Here is a 19,304-nt window from a genome sequence, read left to right on the forward strand (position 1 = left end):
TTTCCACTGTCATTCCACTTTTCTTTTCCAAAATAATAATTTGAATAAAGTGTTTTTCATGGAAATGAAAGAAATAAGAAAACTGGAACTTTTGAAAGCGACTTCTCAAACTGAAAAAACTTCTGAATACCATCAGTAAATGTGTAAACCTTTAATTCTTTTACCTCCTCAAACAGCCTGCGGTGGGATTTAAACACCTCCTTCTGACCTGTCAATGTTTCCCTTCCTGCTCACATCTGATCACAGTGTTATGTGTTTATAGACCCCACTGCAGAGATAAATGCATGTTTTAATGTGTGTGTGTGTGAAAGATAAAGAGTATGGTATCTATTTGACATGCAGCGATAAAAACCCCTCTTTATATTTTCTGTCTATGTGTGTTTTTGAAAAATTGTTCTGGCAGAAGTAAGTTCATGTTTTGGTAATCGGTGTGTGTGTGTGTGTGTGTGTGTGTGTGTGTGTGTGTGTGTGTGTGTGTGTGTGTGTGTGTGTGTGTGTCCTGTAGAGATAAGTACATGTTGTTGTCACCATGGACATCAGCTCATGCACACAACAGGACATTTCAACACAGAAAAATAATGATCAGAAAACTACAGGTCACTTCTTAGAAAAAAAATCATCCAAAAATTTGATTTGTTTTGAACTGTGTGTGTGTGTGTGTGTGTGTGTGTGTGTGTGTGTGTCATGTGTTTGGATCTTTCACTCAGCTACATTTAGACCTGGTTTGTTGATTAAAGGGTGACTCAGAACTGAATTTCAGTCAACACTGAAGATATGCAGGATGTCTCAGGGCTGTCAGTCAGCCCGTGAATCAGTTCTTTAATTAGTCAGTTAATTATCTGGTGTGTCAGTATCTTACTCAGCCAGTAAACCTGTGAGCTAATAACCCTTCTATTAAATCAGCCAGCAAAACAGTCAATACATGACCCAGACGGTACGTCTGTTCTGAAACCAGCCATCCAGTTTCCAGTGATTTACCTGCAAACCATCTATGGTACCAGCCAGTCAGCCAGTCGGTTTCTTTATAAACCAGTTGGTAAACCAGTATTATTTCTCAGTCAATCAGTCATTCAATGAATCAGCTTGTCAACCATGCCTGTACCCACATCAGCCAATATCTATCATGAGATCAGTTGGTTGATAGAGGACTCAGCCATTAAATCCATTCTTAATCCAGCCTGTTCCATGCTTCTCTGTGCAAACACATCCACGCGTCCACAAACCTCTGCAACTTTGTAATTGTGGCTGGCAGTCGAACCCAGGCCGTGCCTCCTGTGATAAAATTTAAAAAACAAACTGCCATGCCGACTGCCATGTGGCTCCTTGTTGACGATTGGCCCGTTGGTGTGTGGTTTGAGATTGTCTCGCCCACTGTGTGGGAGGAAATCCTGGACGGTTCTGATAGAAAAGCAGATGTGAGCTCTTCTCTTTGACGGAGGTGGGGAAGTCAACCTGACCTGCACTTACCAAACCTGCCAGTTAAAACCAAAACATACTTACTCTGAAAGCATAAACCTGACCTCTGCGCCACTTGTCCATGAGAGTTTCTTGTGCAGGATCTTCTTTGTCTGGCTGTGGTGCCCCCTGAGGCTGGAGGGCAGAAAACACCCACTGGTATTTGATGATTGCAGAGAGCCACAGTTGTAGTGGCTGATCTTGGAAGAAAAACAAACTTCTACAAGTGACACAGAGGTGAGCTTTATGCTGTATCCCAACCTGTCAGTCAATCAGCCTGTAAGCCTGTCGATCAGTAAACTATCCATTTACCTTGTCTGCACCTCGCGGAGCAAACCAATCAGTAACTCGCTCCCTGAACACTCAGTCGTGTACGCACAGCCTTGGTTTCTCACAGCAGTGATTCTCGTCATGTGACTGAGGTTATTCTCTCCTCCCTCACACACAAAAATCAATACTTCCAATCCTCACTGTGTGTGTATGTACGTGACTTAGTATTGACTGGATAATGTCAGCGTGATATTGGCTGTGAATGCAGTCATGTTGTCAGGTTCACACACGCTGATCCCTGCGTGTGTGTGTGTATGTGTGTGTGTGTGTGTGTGTGTGTATGTTTCTTGTCAGCTCTACATCAGTTTATCAGAGCTGAATTATTTCAATCTGAACTCACAGTCCGTTACAGTTTAGTCTACACTTTTATTTTTTATTTTCTGGGATATCATTATTTTTGGATTTTTTTTTTTTTTTTTAGTAGCACTCAGCCTTACTTTTGTGTGTGTGTGTGTTTGCAGTTAAGAAACAAAATAATTGTGCTGAAACAATTAGGTACAATTCAGTAAGTCAGTGTATAGTGTATAATCTCCTTGGGTCTTTGGGGCTGTTGATCAGACTGACACACTCAGTGGCCACTTACTTTGATACACATGTACAGTTTAATGCAATCCAATACAAGTGCTCTGCCATAAAGTTTACAGTTATGAAGCCTGTGATACTATATAATTACATGTTTTAGCACTGAGGTCATAGTCAATGATGTGTTGTACTGGACTGAATCATAATGAGAGGTGATTCTAATACTGTGGCCTGTATGTAATAACAAAAAAATAGAAACATGTCCCAGTATTTAGTCCAGTACAACACCACCTTTAACTGTGATCTCAACAACACACATATAATTGAAGATATTATATATATATAGATATTATATAAGATATATATATTTCTAATAATGTCAACAGAAACTAAACTGCATAGACTCTGTAAATGTAAAATTTATGACTGAAAAAAATCTCTGCCTATATGTTAACTGCACAGATGTACCTAATTAAGTGGACACATCATTTTTTTCATCATTTTAATTCTTTAAAAAAAAAAAATCTATTTATGACAATGACACTCTGTGTGTGTGTGTGTGTGTGTGTGTGTGTGTGTGTGTGTGTGTGTGTGTGTGTGTGTGTGTGTGTGTGTCCTCCTATGACTGTAATAATAATCCAGATTATTTCATTACATGTTCTGAATGCTGCCTATTAACCTCAGTGGTTCTAAGTACAATTAGCTCCCTGTACTCCTGCTGCCTTATATCAACATAGTGACTGTTTCCAATTACAGCCACCTCTCGAAATGAAATTAAACATCTCAATATTGCTGATATATTGCCAATATATTACCAGTATTAATTGCAGGATCCGTGGCTGTGATCTGTAATCAGAGGAGATGAATTGTGCAGCTCGGCCATCCGTTCACCCATCACTCCCTCCCTCCCTCCCTCCCTCCCTGCCTCTCTCTCCCTCCCTCCCTGCCTCTCTCTCCTCCCAGAGTCATTTGTTAACAAGGTGGCTCAGCCTCTCTGTCTTTCTCTCTCTGGCTCCCACACACACACACACACACACACTCAGAAGGGTGTGTGGCCAGCTGTTAGGGTGTGTGTGTCTAATTCCTGTTGCATTGTGGGAGTCCATTATGCTGTCGTCTGGTGAATGGCTCCCATTGACTCGGCCTTGACATTATAAGCTGCCCGCTAATCTCTTCACCCCATATATTAGAAAGACTCGCTCTCTCTGTCTCTCTGCCACGTTTCTTACTTTTGTCTAATTTTTCCTCTCTTTCTAAAATTATCTCTTTAAAAGTCTCTTTTTCTCCGGCTGTTGTCTTTTTTTTTTTTTTTAATATCTCTTTAAAGGATAAATACAACATATTTCATGAGAATGTGCAACCTGGCCAAATATTATCTGTGCATTCAAAGCCTGATGAATCTTATTCCTCTGGACCACACAGATCCACTGTTTCCCAGAAACTATTAAAGATCCATCAGTGAGCCACACTTTCACACTGGGTGACATGTTCCTTCATAACCATAACACACACATAAACACAGTTTATTTTGACACATGCACCGTCTTGCTGCTGGAAACCAGGTTGTGTGAGCAGGAGGCAAAGGTGTGTTTGGCTGCTCACACCAGTGAACACACCACAGATGATTATCACATCCAGATGTGATCCAGATCTGCCGTATATATAATATGTTTATTTTAAATTAACATACAGTACAAAGTAACATTAAAAGGCAGATATTATTTCTGTGAATTCAGTTTTCCTGTTAAAAAAAGCGAAATGGCAGTACGTGTTGTGAAGGGTGGATATTACCTTGGTTAATACTCAAAACAAATAGTTTGGGACTTGGACTATGTCTTTCTAGCCTTTTTTTTTAATAGATTTATGTCTTCGGTAAGAGTCAATGAGTTGGGGGAATCAGGATATATAAACAGTTCAACATGAAATAGTTGTTTTTTATTGAATCATGTCTCCCCTGCTTCTGCAACCAAACCTACAGCTTTGTCCGACTTGCTTGCTCTTTCTTCCCTCACTTATTTTTAAAAATTAAGTAACATTTTGCTCTCTCTCCACAGTATTACCATGGGTTTGCCCCTCAACCCGCCGGCGGATTCAGCTCGCTCTGCCCGCCACGCCCTCTCTCTTATCGCTACTGCCCGGCCGCCCGCCTTCATCACCACTATTGCAAGAGAGGTGAGACTGAACTGTTTAAATATCTTCACAAACAAATATAAATCCCCTCAATGACCACTTTTGTTTTTTTAAGAATGGTGTCATAGGAAGAGCTGGGTAACAGACTTCATAAAAACAGTGGGCAGAGAATTCCTGATGTAAATTTTAGCCTGTATTTTCTGTAGGTAAAGTTCCTGGATGGTTAACTGTGTTCACGTATTTCACTTTTCAGATGGCCTCTTTTGTTAAATGACATAAAAATATTGTCTATATTCTGCCAAGTAAATAAATAAATAGATAAATAAATAAATGTCTTTTGAAATCCATCACAAAACTCAGGTATCATATCAGCAGTAATTAAAAAAAATAATAATAGAATAAAATATTCAAGCATACCCAATTTTCTGTTTGTGTTGTGTTTTTCATATACTACACATACATCACTCCACAGTAATAACAGTGTTACGTGTTATGTATTCATATTTTTTGTTTTTCAGGTTCATCGATACAACGCAGCCCAGGCGAACTCTCAGTCACAGCAGAATGTTCACACCACCACTCTGGCCAGAGCCAAGACGGAGATACTGCGAGTGATTGACATCCTGATAGAGAAGATGCCTGGAGACGTTGTGGATCTACTGGTTGAGGTAAAACAAAAAAAAAAAAACATATACATTTCACATGTTATGTCACTAATAATGAACAAGACGGCGTTTTGATGCCTATAGTACAAAATTGTGGGGGAAAAACACCTCTCTGTCCTCCTCTCCTCAGGTGATGGACATCATCATGTACTGCATTGAAGGTTCTCTGGTGAAGAAGAAAGGACTGCAGGAGTGTTTCCCTGCTATTTGCAAGTAAGTATGTGTATGGGTGTGTTAACAACCCCCCCCCCCCCCCTCCACATTTCCTTATAAGGTCACTGGGGATGTGAATAGGGGAGGAGTTAAGGCAAGTTGGCCCTTGGGTGTCTGTGCTGATGTCAGAGGTCAGAGGTCGACATTGGTCGACGGGTGACAGATATCAGCCTCGGGGCATGTGGCTGGCAACTCAATCTGTATGTGAGTGTGTGAATATATTAATGTGTGTGTGTCTTGTTTGTCCCTGTGCAGTCAGATTTTGTATTTAACAGACATAAACTGTACAGTTGTTGCTTTGTGGAAACCCGTGGTAACACAGTATAATCACTCATCTTTTGTCTCTCTTGCAAGCGTCTTTCTTTCTTCGCTGAATTGCCAGATGAAGCCCAGTTGAATGTTAATGTGTGTCCTTCAGGTTCTACATGGTTGGTTACTGTGACCGCAGTCACCGGATCGCAGTCGGAGCTCGCCAGGGTTCAGTGGCTCTCTACGACGTCCGTACCGGAAAATGCCAGGTACGTTCAAAGCTCTCGCAACCATTTCTGATTGACACCGAAGTCAAGCTTTCCCCTGCTCACCGGTTTTATCTGTCCATCTCTTTGTCCATCAATCAATTTCACTATGTCTATCCATCATCATCCATCCGTACTCCCTCTTGCAGTCATTTCTATCTGTCTGTCCATCCATCCAGTCCATGATCCATTCGTCCTCTTGTTACCCATCCTTCCTTCCATACTTCCTTCCATCCACTCTTCATTCCCCCAATCTGTCCTTACATTCTTCAGCTGAATTCTTCAAACTTTTCATTGGTCTGTCAATTCATTTTTATCTTTAATCTGTCAATCGTTTAGCATCATCCATCCACCCATTCCATTCATTCATTCAGTCAGTCCTACATCTGTCCATTTCTTCATCTTTTCATCCATGCCGTCTTTTTCCCTTTGTCCATAAACGATCAGTCTTCCATCATTAGATTCATCTAACTCTCTGCCCATTTGTTCCTTAACCATCTTCAAATTTTTCTGTCCATCCATGAAAAAGACAGACTGCCTCCTATGAAGTGAGGGCAGAGGAAGAAATGAGAGGGGACAACAGCAGGGCAGTGAAGTGAGGTGCAAATAAGGGGAAATGAGAGAGGAGGGGAAACAACAGAGGGAAGGTGGAGAGGGGTTTTGTCTGACTGATTTTTTTTCCCTCAGTAATTGATTAATGATGAAGCGATGACTCTCTTAATCACGTTTTCGTCTTTGCACACGTTTACGTGTGATTGTGTGTGTGTGTGTGTGTGATTGTGCAGTGTATGCATTTGTGCGTGCTGCTTTCCTTTACGTGTGTGTGCATTTCTGTGTGTGTGTGTGTGTGTGTGTTGGTAATTTGCTGCGTATTGATTTGCAGTAACCTGAGCAGTCTAGTCTGGTGGAGGGGGTCATTTATATCTGATAACAGCACTGGCCCCTGTTCACCCAACATCTAGTTTGATTGTGAGTTTGTGTGTGTTTGTGTGTACGTGTTTATGTTTGTGTGCACGGTGTAAAGACAGGAGGTGCTTTTCCTTTGTGTCTTATTTGCAGTAATTAACATTTAATAGATAATGGCTTTGCAGGAACTGTGTGTGTGTGTGTGTGTGTGTGTGTGTGTGTGTGTGTGTGTGTGTGTGTGTGTGTGTGTGTGTGTGTGTGTGTGTGTGTGTGTGTGTGTGTGTGTGTAAGCTGGAACCACTTCAAGTATTTCATTTCAAATGTAAGATAAAGCCATCATCTTTATTAATAGGCCTGGGTATCTTTTAGGTTTTATTAGTTCTGATTCTTCTTATTGATTCTGGTACTTATTCGTACGTGGTTGTGCTTCCAAGTCTTGGCCAATTACTTCAACAAGAAAAGAAACTAACAGATTTTGTTGCTACAGGCATCTGGTCAACATTACAGTCTGTTCATGAGGCATAGCAACGTGCTGTTTCTCATCTTTTCTGCTCAGAGTTTAAACTTTAAATCCAATGAAATTCCCTTCAGCTTTCTGCTAATTAGAAAATGATAGCACTAATCTAGGATGGTCAACATGGTTAATTTTATACCCAATAAACATCAACATGGTGCCATTGCCCATTGCATGTTAGCATGCTGATGTTAGCACTCAGCTCAAAGCACAGCCTCATAGAGCTGCTCTTATGGTTCTACACTCTTAGTCTGGTTACTGTGAAGCAGCTGCCTGTAGCTTTGACTTCATCACCTCCTTGGTTCATACTCTACTGTACAGGAATGGGACTTTATCTCACAGTGAGAAATGTTAAAAGATGAAAAAGACAGAGGTGATTTGACATAGAGCTGGAACCCACGGACTTTAACTACAGTTTAGGAAACTCAAAATCCAACACGTCACCAAGATGGAAGACATCTTACAGTTCCTGACACTCAAGATGTGAAGTTTAAGGATGTTTTAGACCCAGTTTTGACCATAAGGTCATGTCCACTGTATTGTACAGTACAACCATGTTGGAATCTGGCCCTTTGGCTTCATGTCATCCCCTTGCCTTTCATGTCTATCTCTACTGTCACTGTCAATGAAGCAGAAGATGCCAAAAAACATCTAAAGCCTTTAAAGCCTTTTATAATTTTATGTAAGATCAGATATAACAGGAATGGTAAGCAGTGGTGTTATGACCTTTCAATTGAAACACAGTTTCTAGTTTATAGAAACAGAAAATGCTAAATAAATGGTTTGATTTGTTTCATTTGCACATTAGCGAGCAGGTGAGGAGGGGGATCATTTAAACGAGTGAAGCAGAAAAGAAAGGAGAGAGGGCCTGAAGGAAGGAAGATGGGTTAAAAGGTGGAAAAGAGAGATAAAGAGACAATTGAAGAAGGAAGGAAACAGGAAGGAAGGAAGTGAAGAAAGAAGAGTATCAGGAGGAGAGGAAGAAGATGAGATGAGAGTTTTTGTTCATAATCCATCTTTGTGTGTGTGTGTCTGTCCAAGCGTAGCTAGCTAGTCCCTGCATGACCATCTGCCACAGCTTTGATCAGCCTCCGTGAACAGTCCTTTGTCAGCTGCATTACTCTGTGTGTGTGTGTGTGCGTGCGTGCGTGCGTGTGTGTGTGTGTGTGTGTGTGTGTGTCCAGCTGCTTGCTCTGCTTCTTTAACAGACTCTACTGAGTCTACTAATTGAACACAAAGAAACAATCTGACTGATCTTTCTCTCTGTCTGCATCTGTTTCTTTCTGTAACCAGAGAAAACGCTCTGTGACTGAAGGTGTAGCTCTGCCTCAGGGTTAGCCCCTCCCACTCTACAGCTCATAAGAAGCCAACCAAGTGTAGCTAGGATATTAGCTGGAGAATCGCCTACACTTCAGGCTGAAGAAGAAAAATATTCCAGCCATTTAATTTTTGCACATTTTATCGTGTTATAGATTTAAATTGGATGGATAAAATTCATCCTTTCTTGATAAACCCATAATGACAAAGTGTAAACAATCTTTTAGAGATGTTTGCAGATTTATTAGAAATCATAAACTGAGATTTCCCATTTCCAAAAGTCAGACCCTTTGCTGTAGCGCTCCACATGGTGCTCAGGTGGATCCTGTTTGATTCCACCTGTGTCAGAGACCTCGGTGACGGTTCACCTTTTAGTACAACAATGAGCCGAAGCATAGAGCCAAGACAGTGCTGGAGTGGCTTCGGGACAGGTCTCCTTGAGTGGCCCAGCCAAAGCCCTGACTTGAACCCCATAGAATATCTGTGGAGAAATGCCAGGAACCATGAGATAAACTGGCTCATTCAATGTGTGCAAAGCTTGTAGAAGACTCAAAGCTGCAATTGCTGCCAAAAGGGGCTTCTACAAATGGGTTAGTCATATAACTTTAGTACTGCCTGTAATAACTAGACCTGTTGGTAGGTACTGAGATCTAACTAGCTGACCCATCTTGGAAAGAAAGTCAGAGCGAGTTCAGGAGTATGAGGCCAGACTCCCTCCTGCAGTGCACATGGCCTGGATCTGCTCCAGGACTGGCCCACACCTGTACCACATGATGTAGCTTAAAGTAATAAATGTGTCAATGTTAAATATTTAAATATGTGATGTAAGGTTTGCTGATTTTAAAATTAAATGTTTGCCTCAGTTGTAGCAGTCCTTTATGGTGGATGCAGATAAATTAAAAAAAAAAAAAAATACTAACAAACAAACAAGAACTTTCTACTGGTTAACATAATGCTTATTTACAGAGGAGGTGGGGCTTAAGAGGTGTCATGGGGGATGGAAATGAATAGGGATGAGCCTTCTGTATGACACACACACACACACACACACACACACGAGTTGGGTCCCCAGGCATCAGGTGTATTGAAGTACAGCGTGCTGTAAATGGTTTCAGTGTGCTTCACTGCTCTCTGATAGGCTGATTGATTTGGTAGGCAGTCCACCATGACACACACACACACAGACACACACACACAGACACACACACAGACACACACACACACACAGACAGACCCTGATCATAATATATATAGAAGCATCAATATTTGATACACATTAAACAGTTCTCCTCTGCATCCTGGTTTTTCTCCTTCATAATCTAGAGCACTGTAAAAATGGCTAAATGCCGTAATTCAGTTATATTGTGCTCTCGGCATGTTGTTCTTGCAGACCTGCACTCTGATTGGACGATAGTTTTCATGTTCCTGTCAAGTGTAAAATTGGTCTTATATTTCAGTGTAAGTGGAGGCATTGTTCGGAGCCTGGGACTTTTACACATAACCCACCTTTTTTATTTTAATATAAATGAATTATAATCAGTGAGTAAATTAATTTAATAAAGATATTACAAATTAATTTGCATTTAACGATAGATTAATAAACTCATTATGTTTTCATTATTGTTTCTCCTGATTCTGTCTTTTATGAATTAGTAGTTAAATCTAAAAACTGAATTATAGGGTTTATTTTTAAATTATTTACTTAGGTTAGTGCATATCTTGATTTAACATTTACAGTTTCCATTTCCTGATCACATACTTACCTGAATATCAAATGAAATCCAACCCACAGAGCAGCACAAGGAGCTCTGATTGGCCTCTTCTCATTTGTGAGTTAGAGCTGGGGGGGTTGTGTGTCTGTGTGTAATGTGAGATTGTTGTTGCTCAAGTTTCCTTAGCATTCCTAAGGATTATTAAATGATTTTAACAAAAATGAAGGCTGTATTTCAGATTGAGTCTTAGACCTGAAGCAGCTGTTTGCTTGAACGTTGTGAATCCTCTGCTACGGGACACAAAAAAGAAAAAGTTTTCAAAAAGCAAAGTCAGAAGTTTTCAGAGTCAGAGAGTCAGTCATCACTTGTAGATCAGTCTGGTAGTTGTCGCTCAGGTGGAAGAGCGAGTCGGTCCATTCCCCAGGTATTTAAAGACTTCAGTGATCCAGATTTTAACAACTGGATGTTAATGCTCTCAGATATTCTTTGGTCTGAGCTGATGAATGTTTGCAGACAGACTGTGTCCACTCTTTCTGCCTTTTGATCATTTTACCTTTAGCAGTGGTGATGGGAAATGTGATTTGGGATCTCGCCAAAGAGAAAATAATAGAGGAGACTTGATGGAGATGAAAGATGGAAAGGAGGTGAAAGAAAAAGAATTGAAGGCATTCATTAGGAGGTGAGAGAGAGATGAAGAGAGGCAGACAGGACGGAGGGCTGGGAAGAAATATTTTTTCTAAGCCAACACTGCTGGAATCTAATAGGATTTCCCCCAAAAGGAGGAGAGAGAGAGCGAATTAAAAAGATGAGATTTTGATTTCATTGCGTTATTATTTTTTTTCTGCTTTAATCGCCACGGACGGGTTATTATTTCAGGGTCTGGGCGCCTGAGGCGACGCGTCTTAATCTCATCTGGAGGTGAGAGTTTGTAATCCCAGTCGCAGGCAGAGGCGGGGTGGGGATTTCGAGGAGGGCATTTATTGCGTTACACACCCTGCATCTGGTGGGACAGTTTATTGCGTTACACATGCCGCTTTATTTTGTCCCCTGAGTTCTGGAGGCGGATGGCAGCATCTGTTGGACCAGAAGCTGCCCCTCATCTGATGGAATTATCTCGTCCAAACCAAACACTTACGGTCGAGGAAAATCTGGGCGGCGTCGTGGGCAAAACGAGTTTTTTCTGAAAGGTCTTGATGAAATTTCAACAAGGACCAAAATTTGTTCTTCGTCTTGTCTTCATCACAAAAGAGAATTTATTGAACTCTGGGTTTGAACCTCGAGCTATGGCAGGAGTTTGGGATCCATCACCAAAAGGGATTGTGGGTAATTCTCAAGGACCAGCCGCAGAATTAGCAAAGCCAGCGGTAACAAGACTGAAAATCCTCATCGCAGTTTAACAAACTCTGTAAATTTTCAGATCACCTCTAAAATACAATCCAATTCAAATCCAATTCCTCTGTCTCCAGGGTCTCATTTCATTATACTGAAACGAAAAAAAAAAAAAAGATACTCAGTAGCACTACTTTATCGTTTGTATAATATCCCCGTAGAGATTTAGAGTTTTACATTAGAGCAGTGATGAGAATTATCATTTTCACTGTGATGTTTGGATGTGACTTGTAGCCAGAGTGTGATAAGACACACTGATGAAGCTCAGGTCTCACAGGGGAATTTTTGACTGTCCGTCCATCTACTTTATCTCAACATGCACTGCAGCGTATTTCCCATCAGGCCTTTCAGTCACCTCAGAAATCCATGAGTCGTTTGCATCGTGGAAAAGATCCTCAGTCCTCATGATCATGTGTTTGCATCCATACCTGTGTCCTCTCAACATCAAAATGTCCTCACAGCACCTCACAGTTTTTTTTTTTTACATTTTATTTATTGTTACTTTTGAAATGATTTAATTATTTACAGGTTTACATCACATCACTCTTTGGAAGCAGGGAACTTGGAGTCTATTTTAATGACAAACTGTGTCTGTAAAATCAAGGAGAACTGTTCCAGCTCTCATTTGCTTTTAAAGTTTGGTTTCACTTTTTAAAATTGTCCGTCATGTCCATCTCTGCAGAACATCCATGGTCATAAGGGTCCAATCACAGCGGTGTCCTTCGCCCCCGATGGCCGTTACCTAGCGACATACTCCAACGTTGATAGCCACATCTCCTTCTGGCAGGTAAGTGACACAAACACAGATACATATGGAGTTTCTTACACTTTTATGTATTTTTTAAATATATTTGGTATAATTCTCATTTATCTGCATATTTGTAATAATTTGTTTTTAATAAATGAAATGAAATAGGAACAACATCAAAATAAATAATAACACAAAGTAATGCGACTGATCACACACATGAATAATACACACATACAGACAGACACGTACTTCTGATCTTCTTCCCAGAACTGTTATTTTGAATGAAAGGTCTTTACGACCTCTGACACGACTGTCTGCAGACACGCACACACACACGCACACACACATACACACACACACACACACACACACACACACACACACACACACACACACACACACACTAATGGCATTACTGTAAGCATAAACCGATGCTAGCGCGCCGGCAAGACGGCTGCTGTGGTAATGAGCTGGCAGACGCTCTGTCGGTGTGTGTGTGTGTGTGTGTGTGTGAGAGAGAGAGAGAGAGAGGGAGGGGCAGTGTCGTCTCAGGAAATGATAGAGTTTCTATTCACTGTGTTTTTCCTACACACACACACACACTCAGGCAGTAGCTGTGTCCAGTTTCAGGCTCTGCCTTCTTTACGGGACGCAGCGACAGAAGCCTCACGGGTTAAACTGAGCACTTCCTCAGAGGGTTCAGCAGGAACTTGTGATCTTCTTACCAAAATGTTCATTAACTATTTTTTCACCACAAGTATTGACCGTTTGTATAGAATCCAATCTAACTACCAAAAGACTTGTGAAGGTGAGGCAGGCAGAAACATGGAGGTGCAGGAAAGTTTCACCTGTGATTCCTGCAATAATCCAGCCTGAACGTACTAGAATAAAAGATAATAATACCACTGGCTCACTTGGAATTAATTGAATTTGTTTATATTTACATCACTGAAATCTTATTATTATCTCAGGGGCCTGATGTACTGCAGAACAGACACTGATATCGGGTTTATTCGACACTGAGTGTTGTGTGGATTAACTTGCAAGGGAGCCAAGGGCCAAAACTGAAGTGCATGCCCTGGTTTAGCCCCCTTAACTCATGCGCTGCAACTTAAATGTTGAGTGATTGTAAATCTAAAATATAAAAGTGCCAAGCTTATTATCCTTTATCATTTTATGTATTCATATTATATTAAAACCAGATAGAACTGGAGCCTTTAAACCGCTGAATGTTTTGTCAGGTTTCTACAAATCTACAGCTTCCTCCTGACTTTAGCATCATTAGTTGTTTCACTGAAGCCTCTGAATACGGTAAAAGTTAATATGGTAAAATATACGCTGGCTCCAGTTTGTCCAGTGTGAGAATTCGCTGCTCTTTATAAAGTTTGAAGACATCGTTTTGAAGTCTGGTGACTTCTGTTGGACCTGGTCAGTATTTTTTTTACTTTTTACAAGCTAAATAATTAACAGTTTTACCAGAAGAAACATTGATTATTGACTGATTAATGATTGATTGATAAGATAAATACGTTTGTTTGTCCTCCTCAGATGAACACCAGTCTGCTGGGCAGCATCGGGATGCTGAACTCGGCCCCTCAGCTCCGCTGCATTAAAACCTATCAGGTTCCTCCAGTGCAGCCGGCATCCCCGGGCTCCCAGAATCACCTGAAGCTCGCCCGCCTCATCTGGACCTCCAACCGCAACGTCATCCTGATGGCCCATGACGGCAAGGAGCACCGCTTCATGGTCTAAACCAGATCTGTATCTCCAGCTGAGCCCCCCCTTCTTGTATCTGACAAACCTGCACCTTTTTAGGTTTTAGTTTTTTTATTTTTTTGGCCGCAGCATAGATTCAGTCATTGGTTTCTGTAGTTTTAGCTCCCAAATCCTGAGCTGCTGCATCAGTCAGTCAAAAGAGTGTAAAACAAGCTAAGCTGATGGTATTCAAAGTAGTATTCAAACTGCAGTTTGAGCAGAAAGGTAAAAACCCTGCTCGGGTCCAGGTTAGGACTGGATGACTTTATCCCCTGTAGTGATAATTGTGAGTGAACTCGCTCTAATGTATTTAAAGGCCATCACAGGAGGCTTGTTTACATTTTAAACTGCATCAATGTGTTTTTAGTCATTCACACCTTCTCGTCATTCCTATTTATTTGCTGTTATTGTCTCATGTCACAGATGTTGTTGGCGTTCTTGCCACAGCCAGTTTGGGTCCCGATTGCTGCTGTTTAAAGTCGGCCTTTGACTCACAGCCATTTGGCGTTAGTTTTTAAGTTTATTTCAGTGCTCAATAAGAGAATCTTATTATTATTAAATGTTTTGAAACTTATTGCAAGTATTTGTGGATTTACTTTGAAGAAACACTCACAGGAACATGGATTTAACATAGGGACTCAAAATGAATTGATCTTTGCCATCTTTTTTTCCCCCATTTTCTGCTTTTTACAAAACAACCTAAAAGGAAAATCTTTAGTTTTCACTGCTGGACTGCATCATTTCTCGTAGATTGTTGAGAAAGTTTAAAAGAAATTTTCCACTGCCCTCTTGAAGCTTTTGCTTCGACCTTTGTAAGACAAGAACACACTTTTCACATTTGTGTGTGTGTGTGTGTGTTTGTGTGTGTATGTGTGTGTGTAAGTGCTTCGGTGCTTGCTTTTACTTTTGTGACACCTTGGAAGCTTTTCCATCCTCTCTGAGCTTCATGCAGAAATGTGTGTGTATGTGTCTACACCCAAGTGTATTTTCACCGTTAAACACACATTCTCACTTCAGATTGTTCATCCTAAAAGCATGATTGCAGTAAACCTTTAGTTGCTGGAGGTGCAGCGGTGCTCACCCCGTATCTATAAAAAGACACCAAAGGACACAAACTAACAGAGCAGTGGCCACTAGAATCAATGTTACATCTTCAGATGCATCAGAAATGCAAACAAGGGACTTTAAATTAGATAAGTGGCCCCTTTGTACCTGGAACTATTTGGTAAGAAAGGTGCATAAGACACTTTGATAATTGTCCATCATGAATTTGGTCATTTGTCCTCACAATGCACGTCTGCACAACTCTGATCTGAACTCTGTTGACTCTGATAGTTTTGTCCCTCATTATGTCGATCTCATTCAGCTTGCTGTCCTTGGCCTCCCTGTTTTATTCAGTAACAGTTTCCACAATTCCTTGTGTCCACATTTTGTCCACTTTTTGTCTTGATTTTCGTCTCACGAGGATGCCAGGACATTTCCCTGAGTTCTTTCTGTCTCTTTCGGGATGTAGACACTTTCCTGAAGGTTTGTCTGTTTGAAGGAAAACAGCCCGTTTCCTTGCCTCGTTTTACCCCTCACTTCTGTTTTCTGGGAGATTGTGTTTCTTTGCAGATGATGATGGTTAATATTAGACTGATAGATGTGAAGGCTGCTCTTTATCTTTCTGCTTTCCTCTTGTCATTCATCCTGCTCACATCTGACTTTTAGGAGAGTATCTCTAGATATAAATGTGTACATATACAGTATATATATATATATATATATATCATCAGAACTGCTGTGTTGTGTAGCCTAGTGTCAACCTTGTACAGTGAGTGTCGATCTTGTTGTGTGTATTTATTGTGGCTAACGTAACTGTCTGCCTGGCACTGACTAGTTCTTCAGATAAGCAAACTTTTCATCTAAGTCAATTTTAAAAAATGATATTTTGACATTTGAGTTTGAATTTCTTTAAAAGTTACTTACAAAATAGTTAGAGCGTTTTCCTTTGTTTTTAACAAGGTAAATTAAGTGGCTCAGTTTATTTAACAATACTTGAAAGGCCAAAAAATGGCAATATCTTCTTATGATGTTAAAAATACCTGAACAAATGGAAAAGCAAGAGAAAATTCAAAATTTCATGGTGTTCCATTTTCATCTGTAGGTGTTTTACGTCATTTCACAGTTGAATATTTATTTTTCTCGGTGCATCATGAAAGAAAACTGCAACTCTTCTCTTAAATGCTATATTAACATCCCTTGTTAATAGCAGTGAATACAACAAGGCATGAAGTATCTGGTTAGCCTGGAGCTAACCATACCCATCACTTCTTATGAGAAATGCTAACATCTGTAACAGCTGTTTAAAGAGAAACCTAACAGCAACTTAGTCTTCTCATCTTATGGTTGAAGACATGTTTTTGCACATTATACCTGGACAGTCAGTCAGGACCTTCTTGCTTTAAAAAGTTCTTTTAGTGCTCAGAGTTTTATGCAGAGAGAGAAATATATAGGAGTGTACATACAGATACGATATTTATAAAGTGACAGCTTTCTGTCAGTATCACACTGCGTCTAAATGTTTTTATTTTGACTTTTTGTGACTCTCGGAAGCAGCTGGCATATGTTTGAACACTTGCTTTGCTCCTGTCTTTTCCTCTCTTCCTTCTCCTTCCCTCCCCTCCTCTGTCCTCCCTCCTCTCCTCCCTCCATCTCCTGTCAGTTTCATTAGTGCTGTCAGAAAGCTTCTAACACCGTTACACACCTGTAAACCCGAGTGTGTCAAAGCTTTTCACAAGTTCTTCCACTCTGGAAAAAAAAAAAAAAATCCAGCAGCTTGTCACACACTAACACACACACACACACACACACACACTTCTTCAAGTCCAGCCAGCTTTGGACCGCCTGGTCCAGACAGCTTTGAGATCTTGATTTTACGTTTTCTCCAGCACTCTTAACAGTTTGAGAAAATATGTTTTTGGCAGCCTCTCGGGGGAGGAAAGGTGAGAAAAATAAAGAAGGCAGAGAGGAAGAGCTGAAGAGTAAGTAACAAGCGAGGAAGATCAGGTCAACCACCCAGAAAAGGAAGGTTCTTTGGTGAAGGTAGTGAACCGAAATGTCTGAAAGAACCTTGTGGTTTTTCTTCGAGTACAACACAAACAACATGTGTTGCAGTTACTGAAAATGTCTCAGAGTACTGCAGGTTTTCAACATTTGATACATTCAGAAAACGGATCTTCTCGGTTTTGTACAGAATCACTCTGACGAAGCTCTGTGACTAGTTGACAGAAACATTTTTTACATTTTAGCTCATTTTTAGGTCCCATCCTCCTGTTTTCTCCTTCTTCCTTTTCCTGTCTCCTGTGAGGTTGAACATGTGGAGCAGCTTCTTCAGCTGCAACACAGGATTTCCCTGTTTTCAGCCTATATGTTGTTTGATGGCCAGCTTGTTTTAAAACGTGTCTGCTTACTTTCATTTCATTTCTGAATATCACACTAAATATAATCAGCATTTTTTTTCTTCTTAATTTTGTTCTGATGTGATTATATATTTATTAAGTGCAGTAAACTCAGTCTAGATATTTAAGGGTGTGTGTGTATGTGTGTGAGTGTGCGTGAGTGTATGATGTAGTGCATGTATACAAGCTTTCCTTGATGTAACACAGAGCAGGTTGAATCTACAGTGCATCATATAAACAACGTGTGAAAATGTGTTGTTGTTGTTGTTGTTGACTTTGTGTCCAATAAAGATGAAAATTAGACAGAAGGTGTCCAACACCATATTCTTTAGACTTAAGTTTGCTGTTCTCTGTTACTGTTCTTTTGTTTCTGCTGATCAGGGTCACTCAGCACTAACCCTGACGACGGTTCGTTGCATTTCCTGTGCCAGCTTCACAATAAAAGCAGCCTTGCGGTTGGGCAGTTTGATGCTCTCGGCGTCGAGTGGCAGGAGGAAATGTTGGCTTTGCATTAGCAGTAACTTAATTCAGCTCTGATACAGCTGCAGGAGAGTGGACTGTAAACAGTGTGGCTGATATCAGTGAGCTATTTAAACACGATGTAATGTGATTACACACATGAATGGTTTCCTGTGTATCTCTCATGCATGTGAAAGCAGTTTGGATCCAGCAGAGAGATAATTATTGAATGTAAATACATTGCAATGGTATAATAGAAACCAGAAATAGAATCAAACATGGGGTTTAATTGAATGAAAACAGGATCACAGGGATCATAACTGATCATAAGAGTTAAAAATTCAAACATAACATGCAACATGCTTTAATTCTTCAAACATCTCCTAAAATAGATCAGACGTTTGTTCCTCTATGTTTCTGTCTAATTAAACTCTCTCTCTCTCTCTCCGACCTGTTTGAAGGAGTCTCTGATGATGGAGAAATGGATCAATCGCTTCCTTTAATCTCTCATCTCTTTAACTTTCTGACAGTTCCCGTTTCCATCCGTCTGATGTTCGAGCTGAGCTTCGTGTGTTTTTCATCTCATTCAATTTTAAAAAAAACATGAAACGTGAAGTTTCTTCATAATTCAGAGGTGAGTAGTGATTAAAGTTGTACTTGTGCGTGTTAAGTTAACTCTGTGCTCAGTAATTCCCTTTTAACTTGAGTATGAAATATTGAGAGCGAAGCAGCAGAAACTGTAATTAAACACAGAAGGAAAGATCCTCAAACTTTTCTCTTCCAGTTTCTCTTCCTTCCTGTTCTTCTTTCAGAGTTTTAAACATCTGTGTTCTGATAATGACACAAATTAAAACAGCACGAAGTTTTCTTTAGTAAGTTTAGGAAAAAAAAAACCTTGGTTATGGTCAGAGAAGGTTCAAACTTTTAACAAATAACCAGAATTGTTGTTTATTGTCTCAATTGATTTCACCTAAAATAGTCACTGCTTCTATCAGTTACTCCACTGATTTAAAACTGTCCTTCCACAAAGTTAATGCACTGAATCTCGTAAAAGAGCAAACCTTCAGGTGGCTTTGGCCTTTGACCCTCCAGCAGCTCCATTAATCAGTCCTCAGTATGAACACCATCAGGTATTGATGGCATTGATCAGGAGGTAGAATCTGCAGTCACAGCTCTTCTCACCTCCGACTTTAAATTCCTTCACTCAGAACCCGGGAAACAACCTGCAGAG

General features: G+C 40.4%; 1 protein-coding gene across 1 annotated transcript in view; it reads left to right on the plus strand.

The window, feature by feature from the left end:
* LOC121195732 (WD repeat-containing protein 7) overlaps window positions 1-17,917 on the plus strand; it is an 85,975-nt gene extending 68,058 nt beyond the window's left edge. The window contains 6 exon segments of the mRNA XM_041059383.1: window positions 4,362-4,479; window positions 4,956-5,105; window positions 5,233-5,315; window positions 5,734-5,833; window positions 12,351-12,455; window positions 13,968-17,917. Coding sequence (XP_040915317.1) covers window positions 4,362-4,479; window positions 4,956-5,105; window positions 5,233-5,315; window positions 5,734-5,833; window positions 12,351-12,455; window positions 13,968-14,171 — 760 coding nt within the window. The 3' untranslated portion in view covers window positions 14,172-17,917.
* Window positions 17,918-19,304: the final 1,387 nt, after the last annotated feature.

Source organism: Toxotes jaculatrix, chromosome 16 (assembly GCF_017976425.1).
Source record: "Toxotes jaculatrix isolate fToxJac2 chromosome 16, fToxJac2.pri, whole genome shotgun sequence".
Lineage (NCBI taxonomy): Eukaryota > Metazoa > Chordata > Actinopteri > Toxotidae > Toxotes > Toxotes jaculatrix.